Raw genomic sequence first — 16,484 nt, forward strand, 5'->3', positions numbered from 1 at the left:
TGCATTAACTTTACTGTCTCCAATGCAAGAAAACAGCGTACAGTATGGCTGCCCAACTGGGTGAGCGCAGATATTCAAGGATCGTTTACTTTAGCCTAACATATTACATATCTTTAGAAGTGACATCAATGAGAGTACATATCCCACAAGCACACAGCACATACCGGTCTCCATGGAAATGGCCAACGCCTCAGAACTTGCTGCATCTCTCATTAGAATATACACTGTAGAAAGTGATTAGTGGGAATACAGACTGTACCCAGTAATTAGACAGCGAAAACAGTCTGCGCTCAGTACAGAGATTAGCGAATGATGTCGTGATTACCCAGTGATCATATGACTGAGCGATTACTGAATGAATACATGCTGTGATTAGAACCTCTATTGTCCTCTACTGCTGGTGGTTCTATTCCCTGGGGCTTGGTGGCCAGAGACACCCGATTCTGTGGTTCTTCTTTTCAGCACAGGTGCCTCTTGTTAGAGTGACTGGATTACAGATAAACTGCAAGAAACATCCCACAATCCTGCTATTGCCTCCGCACACTGACTGATAAAAGCACTGCTCACACGCAGTCCCTTTAAAAGGATGGCTCAGCAAATCTCAGAGAGCACTGAGCCAATCAGAGGACTTTAAAGGTTAAACAGGTGTGAATACGTTACAAAAGGGGGAATACACGTAGGTACCTGGCGAGTGCTCGGACACAGCAGCGAGACATGCAAAGAAATGAGCTAGCACTGGCTTTGCTGCGAAGAGTGGTCTCAATACCGCGCAGGAGGTCATTGGTTTTCAGGAGAAGGAGCATCTGACGCGGGACACTGGCGAGGAGCTGGCTGATCTGAGGAAGGTATGCGGCAGCATTGCTGCGGATCTCTTCACCCTGGAGAGATGGGGAGATTGTAAGAACAGAGGAACAAAACACAGGGTACATGAAATGGGAGGACATCCAACTGAGAGACAGGCAGAGGAGACAGGCAAAGAGTACAGTATATATTGAGGGAAAGACGGAAGAGACAGAGAAAAGTATATACAGAGGGACAGGCGGAGGAGACAGGGAAAGAGTATATACAGAGAGACAGTCAAAGGAGCCAGAGGGACAGGCGGAGGGGCCAGAGGGACAGGCGGAGGGGCCAGGGAAGAATATATATAGAGAGACAGGCAGAGGGCCCAGAGGAACAAGCGGATGGGGCCAGGGAAGAGTATATACAGAGAGACAGGCAGAGGGGCCAGAGGGACAGGCAGAGGGGCCAGGGAAGAGTATATACAGAGAGACAGGCAGAGGGGCCAGAGGGACAGGTGGAGGGGCCAGGGTAGAGTATATACAGAGAGACAGGCAGAGGGGCCAGAGGGACAGGCGGAGGGGCCAGGGAAGAGTATATACAGAGAGACAGGCGGAATAGCCAGAGGGGCAGGCGGAGGGGCCAGGGAAGAGTATATACAGAGAGACAGGCGGAAGGGCCAGAGGGACAGGCGGAGGGGCCAGGGAAGAGTATATACAGAGAGACAGGCGGAAGGGCCAGAGGGACAGACGGAGGGGCAAGGGAAGAGTATATACAGAGAGACAGGCGGAAGGGCCAGAGGGACAGGCGGAGGGGCCAGGGAAGAGTATACACTAAAGGGCAAGCGGAAGGGCCAGGAAAAAAGTACATATAGAGGGACAGGCGGAGGAGACAGGAAATTAGTATGTACTGAGGGACAGATGGAGGAGACATGCAAAGAGTACAGTATATATTGAGGGTAAGACAGAATAGACAGAGAAAAAGTATAGACAGAGGGACAAGCGGAGGTGCCAAGATAAGAGAATATATAGAGAGACAGGCGGAGGAGCCAGAGGGACAGGCGGAGGGGTCAAGGAAAAGAGTATACACCTAGGGACAGATGGAAGAGACAGGAAATTAGTATATACAGAGGGACAGGCGGAGGGGCCAGGGAAGAGTATACACTGAGGGGCAGGCAGAGGGGCCAGAGGGACAGGCGGAGGGGCCAGGGAAGAGTATATACAGAGAGACAGGCAGAGGGGCCAGAGGGACAGGCAGAGGGGCCAGGGAAGAGTATATACAGAGAGACAGGCGGAAGGGCTAGAGGGGCAGGCGGAGGGGCCAGGGAAGAGTATATACAGAGAGACAGGCGGAAGGGCCAGAGGGACAGGTGGAGGGGCCAGGGAAGAGTATATACAAAGAGACAGGCGTAAGGGCCAGAGGGACAGGCGGAGGGGCCAGGGAAGAGTATATACAGAGAGACAGGCAGAGGGGCCAGTGGGACAGGCGGAGGGGCCAGGGAAGAGTATATACAGAGAGACAGGCAGAGGGGCCAGAGGGGCAGGCGGAGGGGCCGCGGAAGAGTATATACAGAAAGACAGGCAGAGGGGCCAGAGGGACAGGCGGAGGGGCCAGGGAAGAGTATATACAGAGAGACAGGCGGAAGGGCCAGAGTGGCAGGCGGAGGGGCCAGGGAAGAGTATATACAGAGAGACACGCGGAAGGGCCAGAGGGGCAGGCGGAGGGGCCAGGGAAGAGTATACACTAAAGGGCAGGCGGAAGGGCCAGGAAAAAAGTACATATAGAGGGACAGGCGGAGCAGACAGGAAATTAGTATGTACTGAGGGACAGATGGAGGAGACATGCAAAGAGTACAGTATATATTGAGGGTAAGACAGAATAGACAGAGAAAAAGTATATACAGAGGGACAAGCGGAGGTGCCAAGATAAGAGAATATATAGAGAGACAGGCGGAGGAGCCAGAGAGACAGGCAGAGGGGTCAAGGAAAAGAGTATACACCTAGGGACAGATGGAAGAGACAGGAAATTAGTATATACAGAGGGACAGGCGGAGGGGCCAGGGAAGAGTATATACAGAAAGACAGGCAGAGGGGCCAGAGGGACAGGCGGAGGGTCCAGGGAAGAGAATATACAGAGAGACAGGAAGAAGAGCCAGAGGGGCAGGCGGAGGAGCAAGGGAAGAGTATATACAGAGAGACAGGCGGAAGGGCCAGAGGGACAGGCGGAGGGGCCAGGGAAGACTATATACAGAGAGACAGGCAGAGGGGCAAGAGGGACAGGCGGAGGGGCCAGGGAAGAGTATATACAGGGAGACAGGCAGAGGGGCCAGAGGGGCAGGAGGAGGGGCCACGAAAGAGTATATACAGAGAGACAGGCAGAGGGGCCAGAGGGACAGGCGGAGGGGCCAGGAAAGAGTATATACAGAGAGACAGGCGGAAGGGCCAGAGGGGCAGGTGGAGGGGTCAGGGAAGAGTATGTACAGAGAGACAGGCGGAAGGGCCAGAGGGACAGGCGGAGGGGCCAGGGAAGAGTATACACTAAAGGGCAGGCGGAAGGGCAAGGAAAAAAGTGCATATAGAGGGACAGGTGGAGGAGACAGGAAATTAGTATATACTGAGGGACAGATGGAGGAGACATGCAAAGTGTACAGTATATATTGAGGGTAAGACAGAATAGACAGAGAATAAGTATATACAGAGGGACAAGCGGAGGTGCCAAGATAAGAGAATATATAGTGAGACAGGCGGAGGAGCCAGAGGGACAGGCGGAGGGGTCAAGGAAAAGAGTATACACCTAGGGACAGATGGAAGAGACAGGAAATTAGTATATACAGAGGGACAGGCGGAGGGGCCAGGGAAGAGTAACCACTGAGGGGCAGGCAGAGGGGACAGGGAAAGAATAAGAGAGACAGGCGGAGGGGCCAGAGGGGCAGGCGGAGGGGCCAGGGAAGAGTATACACTGAGGGACAGATGGAGGAGACATACAAAGACTACAGTATATATTGAGGGTAAGACAGAAGAGACAGAGAAAAAGTGTTTACAGAGGGACAGGCGGAGGAGCCAAGAAAAGAGAATATGGGACAGGCAGACAAGCCAGGAAAAGAGTTTATACAGAGAGACAGGCGGAGGAGCCAGAGGGACAGATGGAAGAGACAGGAAATTAGCATATACTGAGGGGCAGGCGAAGGAGATAGGAAAGGAGTATAAACTGAGAGGCAGGGAAGGAGATAGGATAGGAGTATATACTGAGGGGCAGGCGTAGGAGATAGGAAAGGAGTATATACTGAGGAGCAGGCGTAGGAGATAGGAAAGGAGTATATACTGAGAGGCAGGGAAGGAGATAGGATAGGAGTATCTACTGAGGGGCAGGCGGAGGAGATAGGAAAGGAGTATATACTGAGGGGCAGGTGTAGGAGATAGGATAGGAGTATATACTGAGGGGCAGGCGGAGGAGATAGGAAAGGAGTATATACTGAGGGGCAGGTGTAGGAGATAGGAGAGGAGTATATACGGAGGGGCAGGCGTAGGAAATAGGAGAGGAGTATATAGTGAGGGGCAGGAGTAGGAGATTGGAAAGAAGTACATACTGAGGAGCAGGCGTAGGAGATAGGAAAGGAGTATATACTGAGGGGCAGGCGTAGGAGATAGGAGAGGAGTATATACTGAGAGACAGGCATAGTAGATAGGAAAGGAGTATATACTGAGGGGCAGGCGTAGGGGATAGGAAAGGAGTATATACTGAGGGGCAGGCGTAGGAGATAGGAAAGGAGTATAAACTGAGGGGCAGGCGTAGGAGATAGGAGAGGAGTATATACTGAGGGGCAGGCGTAGGAGATAGGAAAGGAGTATATACTGAGGGGCAGGCGTAGGAGATAGGAGAGGAGTATATACTGAGGGGCAGGCGTAGGAGATAGGAAAGGAGTATATACTGAGGAGCAGGAATAGGAGATAGGAAAGGAGTATATACTGAGGGGCAGGAGTAGGAGATAGGAAAGGAGAATATACTGGGGGCAGGCGTAGGAGATAGGAAAGGAGTATATACTGAGGGGCAGGAATAGGAGATAGGATAGGAGTATATACTGAGGGGCAGGCGTAGGAGATAGGAAAGGAGTATATACTGAGGAGCAGGCGTAGGAGATAGGAAAGGAGTATATACTGAGAGGCAGGGAAGGAGATAGGATAGGAGTATATACTGAGGGGCAGGCGGAGGAGATAGGAAAGGAGTATATACTGAGGGGCAGGTGTAGGAGATAGGATAGGAGTATATACTGAGGGGCAGGCGGAGGAGATAGGAAAGGAGTATATACTGAGGGGCAGGTGTAGGAGATAGGAGAGGAGTATATACGGAGGGGCAGGCGTAGGAGATAGGAGAGGAGTATATAGTGAGGGGCAGGAGTAGGAGATTGGAAAGAAGTACATACTGAGGAGCAGGCGTAGGAGATAGGAGAGGAATATATACTGAGGGGCAGGCGTAGGAGATAGGAAAGGAGTATATACTGAGGGGCAGGCGTAGGAGATAGGAAAGGAGTATATACTGAGGGGTAGGCGTAGGAGATAGGAGAGGAGTATATACTGAGAGACAGGCATAGTAGATAGGAAAGGAGTATATACTGAGGGGCAGGCGTAGGAGATAGGAGAGGAGTATATACTGAGGGGCAGGCGTAGGAGATAGGAAAGGAGTATATACTGAGGAGCAGGAATAGGAGATAGGAAAGGAGTATATACTGAGGGGCAGGAGTAGGAGATAGGAAAGGAGAATATACTGGGGGCAGGCGTAGGAGATAGGAAAGGAGTATATACTGAGGGGCAGGCGTAGGAGATAGGAAAGGAGTATATACTGAGGGGCAGGCGTAGGAGATAGGAGAGGAGTATATACTGAGAGACAGGCATAGGAGATAGGAAAGGAGTATATACTGAGGGGCAGGCGTAGGAGATAGGAAAGGAGTATATACTGAGGGGCAGGCGTAGGAGATAGGAAAGGAGTATATACTGAGGGGCAGGCGTAGGAGATAGGAAAGGAGTATATACTGAGGGGCAGGTGTAGGAGATAGGAGAGGAGTATATACTGAGGGGCAGGCGTAGGAGATAGGAAAGGAGTATATACTGAGGAGCAGGAATAGGAGATAGGAGAGGAGAATATACTGAGGGGCAGGCGTAGGATATAGGAAAGGAGTATATACTGAGGGCAGGCGTAGGAGATAAGAAAGGAGTATATACTGAGGGGCAGGCGTAGGAGATAGGAAAGGAGTATATACTGAGGGGCAGGCGTAGGAGATAGGAGAGGAGTATATACAGAGGAGCAGGCTTAGGAGATAGGAGAGGAGTATATACTGAGAGACAGGCATAGGAGATAGGAAAGGAGTATATACTGAGGGGCAGGCGTAGGAGATAGGAAAGGAGTATATACTGAGGAGCAGGCGTAGGAGATAGGAAAGGAGTATATACTGAGGGGCAGGCGTAGGAGATAGGAAAGGAGTATATACTGAGGAGCAGGCGTAGGAGATAGGAAAGGAGTATATACTGAGGGGCAGGCGTAGGAGATAGGAGAGGAGTATATACTGAGGAGCAGGAATAGGAGATAGGAAAGGAGAATATACTGAGGGGCAGGAATAGGAGATAGGAAATGAGAATATACTGAGGAGCAGGCGTAGGATATAGAAAAGGAGTATATACTGAGGGCAGGCGTAGGAAATAGGAGACGAGTATATACTGAGGGGCAGGAGTAGGAGATAGGAAAGGAGTATATACTGAGGGGCAGGCGTAGGAGATAGGAAAGGAGTATATACTGAGGGGCAGGCGTAGTAGATAGGAAAGGAGTATATACTGAGGGGCAGGCGTAGGAGATAGGAGAGGAGTATATACTGAGGGGTAGGCGTAGGAGATAGGAAAGGTGTATATACTGAGGGGCAGGCGTAGGAGATAGGAAAGGTGTATATACTGAGGGGCAGGCGTAGGAGATAGGAGAGGAGTATATACTGAGGGGCAGGCGTAGGAGATAGGAAAGGTGTATATACTGAGGGGCAGGCGTAGGAGATAGGAGAGGAGTATATACTGAGGAGCAGGCGTAGGAGATAGGAAAGGAGTATATACTGAGGGGCAGGAGTAGGAGATAGGAAAGGAGTATATACTGAGGGGCAGGCGTAGGAGATAGGAAAGGAGTATGTACTGAGGGGCAGGCGTAGGAAATAGGAAAGGAGAATATACTGAGGGGAAGGCGTAGGAGATAGGAGAGGAGTAAATACTGAGGGGCAGGCGTAGGAGATAGGACAGGAGTACATACTGAGGAGCAGGCGTAGGAGATAGGAAAGGAGTATATACTGAGGGGCAGGCGTAGGAGATAGGAGAGGAGTATATACTGAGAGACAGGCATAGTAGATAGGAAAGGAGTATATACTGAGGGGCAGGCGTAGGAGATAGGAAATGAGTATATACTGAGGGGCAGGCGTAGGAGATAGGAGAGGAGTATATACTGAGGGGCAGGCGTAGGAGATAGGAAAGGAGTATATACTGAGGAGCAGGAATAGGAGATAGGAAAGGAGAATATACTGAGGGGCAGGCGTAGGAGATAGGAAAGGAGTATATACTGAGGAGCAGGAATAGGAGATAGGAAATGAGAATATACTGAGGAGCAGGCGTAGGATATAGGAAAGGAGTATATACTGAGGGCAGGCGTAGGAAATAGGAGACGAGTATATACTGAGGGATAGGAAAGGAGTATATACTGAGGGGCAGGCGTAGGAGATAGGAAATGAGAATATACTGAGGAGCAGGCGTAGGAGATAGGAAAGGAGTATACACTGAGGGGCAGGCGTAGGAGATAGGAGAGGAGTATATACTGAGAGACAGGCATAGGAGATAGGAAAGGAGTATATACTGAGGGGCAGGCGTAGGAGATAGGAGAGGAGTATATACTGGGGGCAGGCGTAGGAGATAGGAGAGGAGTATATACAGAGGGGCAGGCGTAGGAGATAGGAGAGGAGTATATACTGAGGAGCAGGCGTAGGAGATAGGAAAGGAGTATATACTGAGGGGCAGGCGTAGGAGATAGGAGAGGAGTATATACTGAGGGGCAGGCGTAGGAGATAGGAAAGGAGTATATACTGAGGGGCAGGCATAGGAGATAGGAAAGGAGTATATACTGAGGGGCAGGCGTAGGAGATAGGAGAGGAGTATATACTGAGAGACAGGCATAGGAGATAGGAAAGGAGTATATACTGAGGGGCAGGCGTAGGAGATAGGAGAGGAGTATATACTGAGAGACAGGCATAGTAGATAGGAAAGGAGTATATACTGAGGGGCAGGCGTAGGAGATAGGAAATGAGTATATACTGAGGGGCAGGCGTAGGAGATAGGAGAGGAGTATATACTGAGGGGCAGGCGTAGGAGATAGGAAAGGAGTATATACTGAGGAGCAGGAATAGGAGATAGGAAAGGAGAATATACTGAGGGGCAGGCGTAGGAGATAGGAAAGGAGTATATACTGAGGAGCAGGAATAGGAGATAGGAAATGAGAATATACTGAGGAGCAGGCGTAGGATATAGGAAAGGAGTATATACTGAGGGCAGGCGTAGGAAATAGGAGACGAGTATATAGTGAGGGATAGGAAAGGAGTATATACTGAGGGGCAGGCGTAGGAGATAGGAAATGAGAATATACTGAGGAGCAGGCGTAGGAGATAGGAAAGGAGTATACACTGAGGGGCAGGCGTAGGAGATAGGAGAGGAGTATATACTGAGAGACAGGCATAGGAGATAGGAAAGGAGTATATACTGAGGGGCAGGCGTAGGAGATAGGAGAGGAGTATATACTGGGGGCAGGCGTAGGAGATAGGAGAGGAGTATATACAGAGGGGCAGGCGTAGGAGATAGGAAAGGAGTATACACTGAGGGGCAGGCGTAGGAGATAGGAAAGGAGTATGTACTGAGGGGCAGGCGTAGGAAATAGGAAAGGAGAATATACTGAGGGGAAGGCGTAGGAGATAGGAGAGGAGTAAATACTGAGGGGCAGGCGTAGGAGATAGGACAGGAGTACATACTGAGGAGCAGGCGTAGGAGATAGGAAAGGAGTATATACTGAGGGGCAGGCGTAGGAGATAGGAGAGGAGTATATACTGAGGGGCAGGCGTAGGAGATAGGAAAGGAGTATATACTGAGGAGCAGGAATAGGAGATAGGAAAGGAGAATATACTGAGGGGCAGGCGTAGGAGATAGGAAAGGAGTATATACTGAGGAGCAGGAATAGGAGATAGGAAATGAGAATATACTGAGGAGCAGGCGTAGGATATAGGAAAGGAGTATATACTGAGGGCAGGCGTAGGAAATAGGAGACGAGTATATACTGAGGGATAGGAAAGGAGTATATACTGAGGGGCAGGCGTAGGAGATAGGAAATGAGAATATACTGAGGAGCAGGCGTAGGAGATAGGAAAGGAGTATACACTGAGGGGCAGGCGTAGGAGATAGGAGAGGAGTATATACTGAGAGACAGGCATAGGAGATAGGAAAGGAGTATATACTGAGGGGCAGGCGTAGGAGATAGGAGAGGAGTATATACTGGGGGCAGGCGTAGGAGATAGGAGAGGAGTATATACAGAGGGGCAGGCGTAGGAGATAGGAGAGGAGTATATACTGAGGAGCAGGCGTAGGAGATAGGAAAGGAGTATATACTGAGGGGCAGGCGTAGGAGATAGGAGAGGAGTATATACTGAGGGGCAGGCGTAGGAGATAGGAAAGGAGTATATACTGAGGGGCAGGCATAGGAGATAGGAAAGGAGTATATACTGAGGGGCAGGCGTAGGAGATAGGAGAGGAGTATATACTGAGAGACAGGCATAGGAGATAGGAAAGGAGTATATACTGAGGGGCAGGCGTAGGAGATAGGAGAGGAGTATATACTGAGAGACAGGCATAGTAGATAGGAAAGGAGTATATACTGAGGGGCAGGCGTAGGAGATAGGAAATGAGTATATACTGAGGGGCAGGCGTAGGAGATAGGAGAGGAGTATATACTGAGGGGCAGGCGTAGGAGATAGGAAAGGAGTATATACTGAGGAGCAGGAATAGGAGATAGGAAAGGAGAATATACTGAGGGGCAGGCGTAGGAGATAGGAAAGGAGTATATACTGAGGAGCAGGAATAGGAGATAGGAAATGAGAATATACTGAGGAGCAGGCGTAGGATATAGGAAAGGAGTATATACTGAGGGCAGGCGTAGGAAATAGGAGACGAGTATATACTGAGGGATAGGAAAGGAGTATATACTGAGGGGCAGGCGTAGGAGATAGGAAATGAGAATATACTGAGGAGCAGGCGTAGGAGATAGGAAAGGAGTATACACTGAGGGGCAGGCGTAGGAGATAGGAGAGGAGTATATACTGAGAGACAGGCATAGGAGATAGGAAAGGAGTATATACTGAGGGGCAGGCGTAGGAGATAGGAGAGGAGTATATACTGGGGGCAGGCGTAGGAGATAGGAGAGGAGTATATACAGAGGGGCAGGCGTAGGAGATAGGAGAGGAGTATATACTGAGGAGCAGGCGCAGGAGATAGGAAAGGAGTATATACTGAGGGGCAGGCGTAGGAGATAGGAGAGGAGTATATACTGAGGGGCAGGCGTAGGAGATAGGAAAGGAGTATATACTGAGGGGCAGGCATAGGAGATAGGAAAGGAGTATATACTGAGGGGCAGGCGTAGGAGATAGGAGAGGAGTATATACTGAGAGACAGGCATAGGAGATAGGAAAGGAGTATATACTGAGGGGCAGGCGTAGGAGATAGGAGAGGAGTATATACTGAGAGACAGGCATAGGAGATAGGAAAGGAGTATATACTGAGGGGCAGGCGTAGGAGATAGGAAAGGAGTATATACTGAGGGGCAGGAGAAGGAGATAGGAGAGGAGTATATACTGAGGGGCAGGCGTAGGAGATAGGAAAGGAGTATATACTGCGGAGCAGGAATAGGAGATAGGAAATGAGAATATACTGAGGAGCAGGCGTAGGATATAGGAAAGGAGTATATACTGAGGGGCAGGCGTAGGAGATAAGAAAGGAGTATATACTGAGGGCAGGCGTAGGAGATAAGAAAGGAGTATATACTGAGGGGCAGGCGTAGGAGATAGGAGAGGAGTATATACTGGGGGCAGGCGTAGGAGATAGGAGAGGAGTATATACTGAGGGGCAGGCGTAGGAGATAGGAGAGGAGTATATACTGAGGAGCAGGCGTAGGAGATAGGAAAGGAGTATATACTGAGGGGCAGGCGTAGGAGATAGGAGAGGAGTATATACTGAGAGACAGGCATAGGAGATAGGAAAGGAGTATATACTGAGAAACAGGCATAGGAGATAGGAAAGGAGTATATACTGAGGGGCAGGCGTAGGAGATAGGAAAGGAGTATATACTGAGGAGCAGGCGTAGGAGATAGGAAAGGAGTATATACTGAGGGGCAGGCGTAGGAGATAGGAGAGGAGTATATACTGAGGAGCAGGAATAGGAGATAGGAAAGGAGAATATACTGAGGGGCAGGCTTGGAGATAGGAAAGGAGTATATACTGAGGAGCAGGAATAGGAGATAGGAAATGAGAATATACTGAGGAGCAGGCGTAGGATATAGGAAAGGAGTATATACTGAGGGCAGGCGTAGGAAATAGGAGACGAGAATATACTGAGGGATAGGAAAGGAGTATATACTGAGGGGTAGGCGTAGGAGATAGGAAAGGAGTATATACTGAGGGGCAGGCGTCGGAGATAGGAAAGGAGTATATACTGAGGGGCAGGCGTAGGAGATAGGAAAGGAGTATATACTGAGGGGCAGGCGTAGGAGATAGGAGAGGAGTATATACTGAGGGGCAGGCGTAGGAGATAGGAAAGGAGTATATACTGAGGAGCAGGAATAGGAGATAGGAAAGGAGAATATACTGAGGGGCAGGCGTAGGAGATAGGAAAGGAGTATATACTGAGGGCAGGCGTAGGAGATAAGAAAGGAGTATATACTGAGGGGCAGGCGTAGGAGATAGGAGAGGAGTACATACTGAGGGGCAGGCGTAGGAGATAGGAAAGGAGTATATACTGAAGGGCAGGCGTAGGAGATAGGAGAGGAGTATATACTGAGGAGCAGGCGTAGGAGATAGGAAAGGAGTATATACTGAGGGGCAGGCGTAGGAGATAGGAGAGGAGTATATACTGAGAGACAGGCATAGGAGATAGGAAAGGAGTATATACTGAGGGGCAGGCGTAGGAGATAGGAAAGGAGTATATACTGAGGAGCAGGCGTAGGAGATAGGAAAGGAGTATATACTGAGGGGCAGGCGTAGGAGATAGGAGAGGAGTATATACTGAGGAGCAGGAATAGGAGATAGGAAAGGAGAATATACTGAGGGGCAGGCTTGGAGATAGGAAAGGAGTATATACTGAGGAGCAGGAATAGGAGATAGGAAATGAGAATATACTGAGGAGCAGGCGTAGGATATAGAAAAGGAGTATATACTGAGGGCAGGCGTAGGAAATAGGAGACGAGTATATACTGAGGGGCAGGAGTAGGAGATAGGAAAGGAGTATATACTGAGGGGCAGGCGTAGGAGATAGGAAAGGAGTATATACTGAGGGGCAGGCGTAGGAGATAGGAGAGGAGTATATACTGAGGGGCAGGCGTAGGAGATAGGAGATGAAAATATACTGAGGGGCAGGTGGAGGAGATAGGAAAGGTGTATATACTGAGGGGCAGGCGTAGGAGATAGGAGAGGAGTATATACTGAGGGGCAGGCGTAGGAGATTGGAAAGGAGTATATACTGAGGGGCAGGCGTAGGAGATAGGAAAGGAGTATATACTGAGGGGCAGGCGTAGGAGATAGGAGAGGAGTATATACTGAGGAGCAGGCGTAGGAGATAGGAAAGGAGTATATACTGAGGGGCAGGAGTAGGAGATAGGAAAGGAGTATATACTGAGGGGCAGGCGTAGGAGATAGGAGATGAAAATATACTGAGGGGCAGGTGGAGGAGATAGGAAAGGAGTATATACTGAGGGGCAGGCGTAGGAAATAGGAAAGGAGTATATACTGAGGGGAAGGCGTAGGATAGGAGAGGAGTATATACTGAGGGGCAGGTGGAGGAGATAGGAAAGGAGTATATACTGAGGGGCAGGCGTAGGAGATAAGAAAGGAGTATATACTGAGGGGCATGTGGAGGATATAGGAGAGGAGTATATACTGAGGGGCAGGAGTAGGAGATAGGAAAGGAGTATATACTGAGGGGCAGGCGTAGGAGATAGGAGAGGAGTATATACTGAGGGGCAGGCGTAGGAGATAGGAAAGGAGTATATACTGAGGGACAGGCGTAGGAGATAGGAAAGGAGTATATACTGAGGAGCAGGAATAGGAGATAGGAATTGAGTATATACTGAAGGGCAGGCGTAGGAGATAGGAAAGGAGTATATAATGAGGAGCAGGCGTAGGATATAGGAAAGGAGTATATACTGAGGGGCAGGCGTAGGAGATAGGAGAGGAGTATATACTGAGGGGCTGCCGTAAGAGATAGGAGAGGAGTATATACTGAAGGGCAAGCGTAGGAGATAGGAAAGGAGTATATACTGAGGGGCAGGCGTAGGAGATAGGAAAGGAGTATATACTGAGGGGCAGGCGTAGGAGATAGGAAAGGAGTATATACTGAGGGGCAGGCGTAGGAGATAGGAAAGGAGTATATACTGAGGGGCAGGCGTAGGAGATAGGAGAGGAGAATATACTGAGGGGCAGGCGTAGGAGATAGGAAAGGAGTATATACTGAGGAGCAGGAATAGGAGATAGGAAAGGAGTATATACTGAGGGGCAGGCGTAGGAGATAGGAAAGGAGTATATACTGAGGAGCAGGAATAGGAGATAGGAATTGAGTATATACTGAGGGGCAGGCGTAGGAGATAGGAAAGGAGTATATAATGAGGAGCAGGCGTAGGATATAGGAAAAGAGTATATACTGAGGGGCAGGCGTAGGAGATAGGAGAGGAGTATATACTGAGGGGCTGCCTTAAGAGATAGGAGAGGAGTATATACTGAAGGGCAAGCGTAGGAGATAGGAAAGGAGTATATACTGAGGGGCAGGAATAGGGGATAGGAAAGGAGTATATACTGAGGGGCAGACGGAGGAGATAGGAAAGGAGTATATACTGAGAGGCAGGCGTAGGAGATAGGAAAGGAGTATATACTGAGGGGCAGGCATAGGAGATAGGAGAGGAGTATATACTGAGGGGCAGGAGAAGGAGATAAGAAAGGAGTATATACTGAGGGGCAGGCGCAGGAAATAGGAAAAGAGTATATACTGAGGGGCAGGCGTAGGAGATAGGAAAGGAGTATATACTGAGAGGCAGGCGTAGGAGATAGGAAAGGAGTATATACTGAGGGGCAGGCATAGGAGATAGGAGAGGAGAATATACTGAGGGGTAGGAGAAGGAGATAAGAAAGGAGTATATACTGAGGGGCAGGCGTAGGAAATAGGAAAAGAGTATATACTGAGGGACAGGCGTAGGAGATAGGAAAGGAGTATATACTGAGGGGCAGGCGTAGGAGATAGGAGAGGAGAATATACTGAGGGGCAGGCGTAGGAGATATGAAAGGAGTATATACTGAGGAGCAGGAATAGGAGATAGGAAAGGAGTATATACTGAGGAGCAGGAATAGGAGATAGGAATTGAGTATATACTGAGGGGCAGGAGTAGGAGATAGGAAAGGAGTATATACTGAGGGGCAGGCGTAGGAGATAGGAAAGGAGTATATAATGAGAAGCAGGCGTAGGATATAGGAAAGGAGTATATACTGAGGGGCAGGGGTAGGAGATAGGAGAGGAGTATATACTGAGGGGCTGGCGTAAGAGATAGGAGAGGAGTATATACTGAGGGGCAAGCGTAGGAGATAGGAAAGGAGTATATACTGAGGGGCAGGCGTAGGAGATAGGAAAGGAGTATATACTGAGGGGCAGGAATAGGAGATTGGAAAGGAGTATATACTGAGGGGCAGACGGAGGAGATAGGAAAGGAGTATATACTGAGGAGCAGGCGTAGGAGACAGGAGAGGAGAATATACTGAGGAGCAGGCGTAGGAGATAGGAAAGGAGTATATACTGTGGGGCAGGCGTAGGAGATAGGAGAGGAGTATATACTGAGGAGCAGGTATAGGAGATAGGAAAGGAGTATATACTGAGGGGCAGGCGTAGGATAGGAGAGGAGATGGCAGAGGAGTATATACCGAGGGCAGGCGTAGGAAATAGGAGAGGAGTATATACTGAGGGGCAGGCGTAGGAGATAAGAAAGGAGTATATACTGAGGGGCAGACGTAGGAGATAGGAGAGGAGTATATACTGAGGGGCAGTCGTAGGAGATAGGAAAGGAGTATATACTGAGGGGCAGGTCGAGGAGACAGGAAAGGAGTATATAATGAGGGGCAGGCGTAGGGTAGGAGAGGAGATAGGAGAGGAGTATATACTGAGGGGCAGGCGTAGGAGATAGGAAAGGAGTATATACTGAGGGAAGGCGTAGGAGATCGTAGAGGAGTATATAGTGAGGGGCAGGCGTAGGAGATAAGAAAGGAGTATATACTGAGGGGCAGGCGTAGGAGATAAGAAAGGAGTATATACTGAGGGGCAGGCGAAGGAGATAAGAAAGGAGTATATACAGAGGGGCAGGCGTAGGAGATAGGAGAGGAGTTTATACTGAGGGGCAGGCGTAGGAGATAGGAAAGGAGTACATACTGAGGGGTAGGCGTAGGAGATAGGAAAGGTGTATATACTGAGGGGCAGGCGTAGGAGATAGGAAAGGAGTATATAGTGAGGGGAAGGAGTATATACTGAGGGGCAGGCGTAGGAGATAGGAAAGGAGTAAATACTGAGTGGCAGGAGTAGGAGATAGAAAAGGAGTATATACTGAGGGGTAGGCGTAGGAGATAGGAGTGGAGTATATACTGAGGGGTAGGCGTAGGAGATAGGAAAGGAGTATATACTGAGGGGCAGGGGGAGGAGGCAGGAAATTAGTATATACTTAGGGGCAGGCGAAGGAGGCAGGAAATTAGTATATACTGAGGGGCAGGCGTAGCAGATAGGAAAGGAGTATATACTGAGAGGCAGGCATAGGAGAAATGAAAGGAGTATATACTAAGGGGCAGGTGTAGGAGATAGGAAAGGAGTATATACTGAGGGGCAGGCGTAGGAGATAGGAAAGGAGTATATACTAAGGGGCAGCGTAGGAAATAGAAAAAGAGTGTATACTGAGGGGCAGGCGTAGGAGATAGGAAAGGAGTATATACTGAAGGGCAGGCGTAGGAGATAGGAGAGGAGTATATACTGAGGGGCAGGCGTAGGAGATAGGAGAGGAGTATATACTGAGGGGCAGGCGTAGGAGATAGGAGAGGAGGAGATAGGAGAGGAGTATATACTGAGGGGCAGGCATAGGAGATAGGAAAGGAGTATATACTGAGGGGCTGGCATAGGAGATAGGAAAGGAGTATATACTGAGGGGCAGGCGTAGGAGATAGGAAAGGAGTATATAGTGAGGGGAAGGCGTAGGAGCTAGGGAAGGAGTATATACTGAGGGGCAGGCATAGGAGATCGGAGAGGAGTATATACTGAGCAGCAGGCGTAGAAGATAAGAAATTAGTATATACTGAGGAGTAGGAATAGGAGCTAGGAAAGGAGTATATACTGAGGGGCAGGAGTAGGAGATAGGAAATGAGTAT

The 16,484-nt window shown here is 49.4% G+C and overlaps 1 protein-coding gene across 4 annotated transcripts in view; it reads right to left on the reverse strand.

Annotated features, from left to right (window-relative positions):
- The window catches only part of ADCK1 (aarF domain containing kinase 1), a 119,062-nt gene that overhangs the window by 10,305 nt on the left and 92,273 nt on the right, over nucleotides 1-16,484 (reverse strand). For all 4 annotated transcript variants that reach the window (XM_088460825.1, XM_088460824.1, XM_088460826.1 and 1 more), the window contains exon 10: nucleotides 685-878. In XM_088460825.1, coding sequence (XP_088316951.1) covers nucleotides 685-878 — 194 coding nt within the window. The remainder of the gene's footprint in view (nucleotides 1-684; nucleotides 879-16,484) is intronic.

Source organism: Taudactylus pleione, unplaced genomic scaffold, assembly GCF_031769625.1.
Source record: "Taudactylus pleione unplaced genomic scaffold, aTauple2 ptg000987l, whole genome shotgun sequence".
NCBI classification, from domain to species: Eukaryota; Metazoa; Chordata; class Amphibia; order Anura; family Myobatrachidae; genus Taudactylus; species Taudactylus pleione.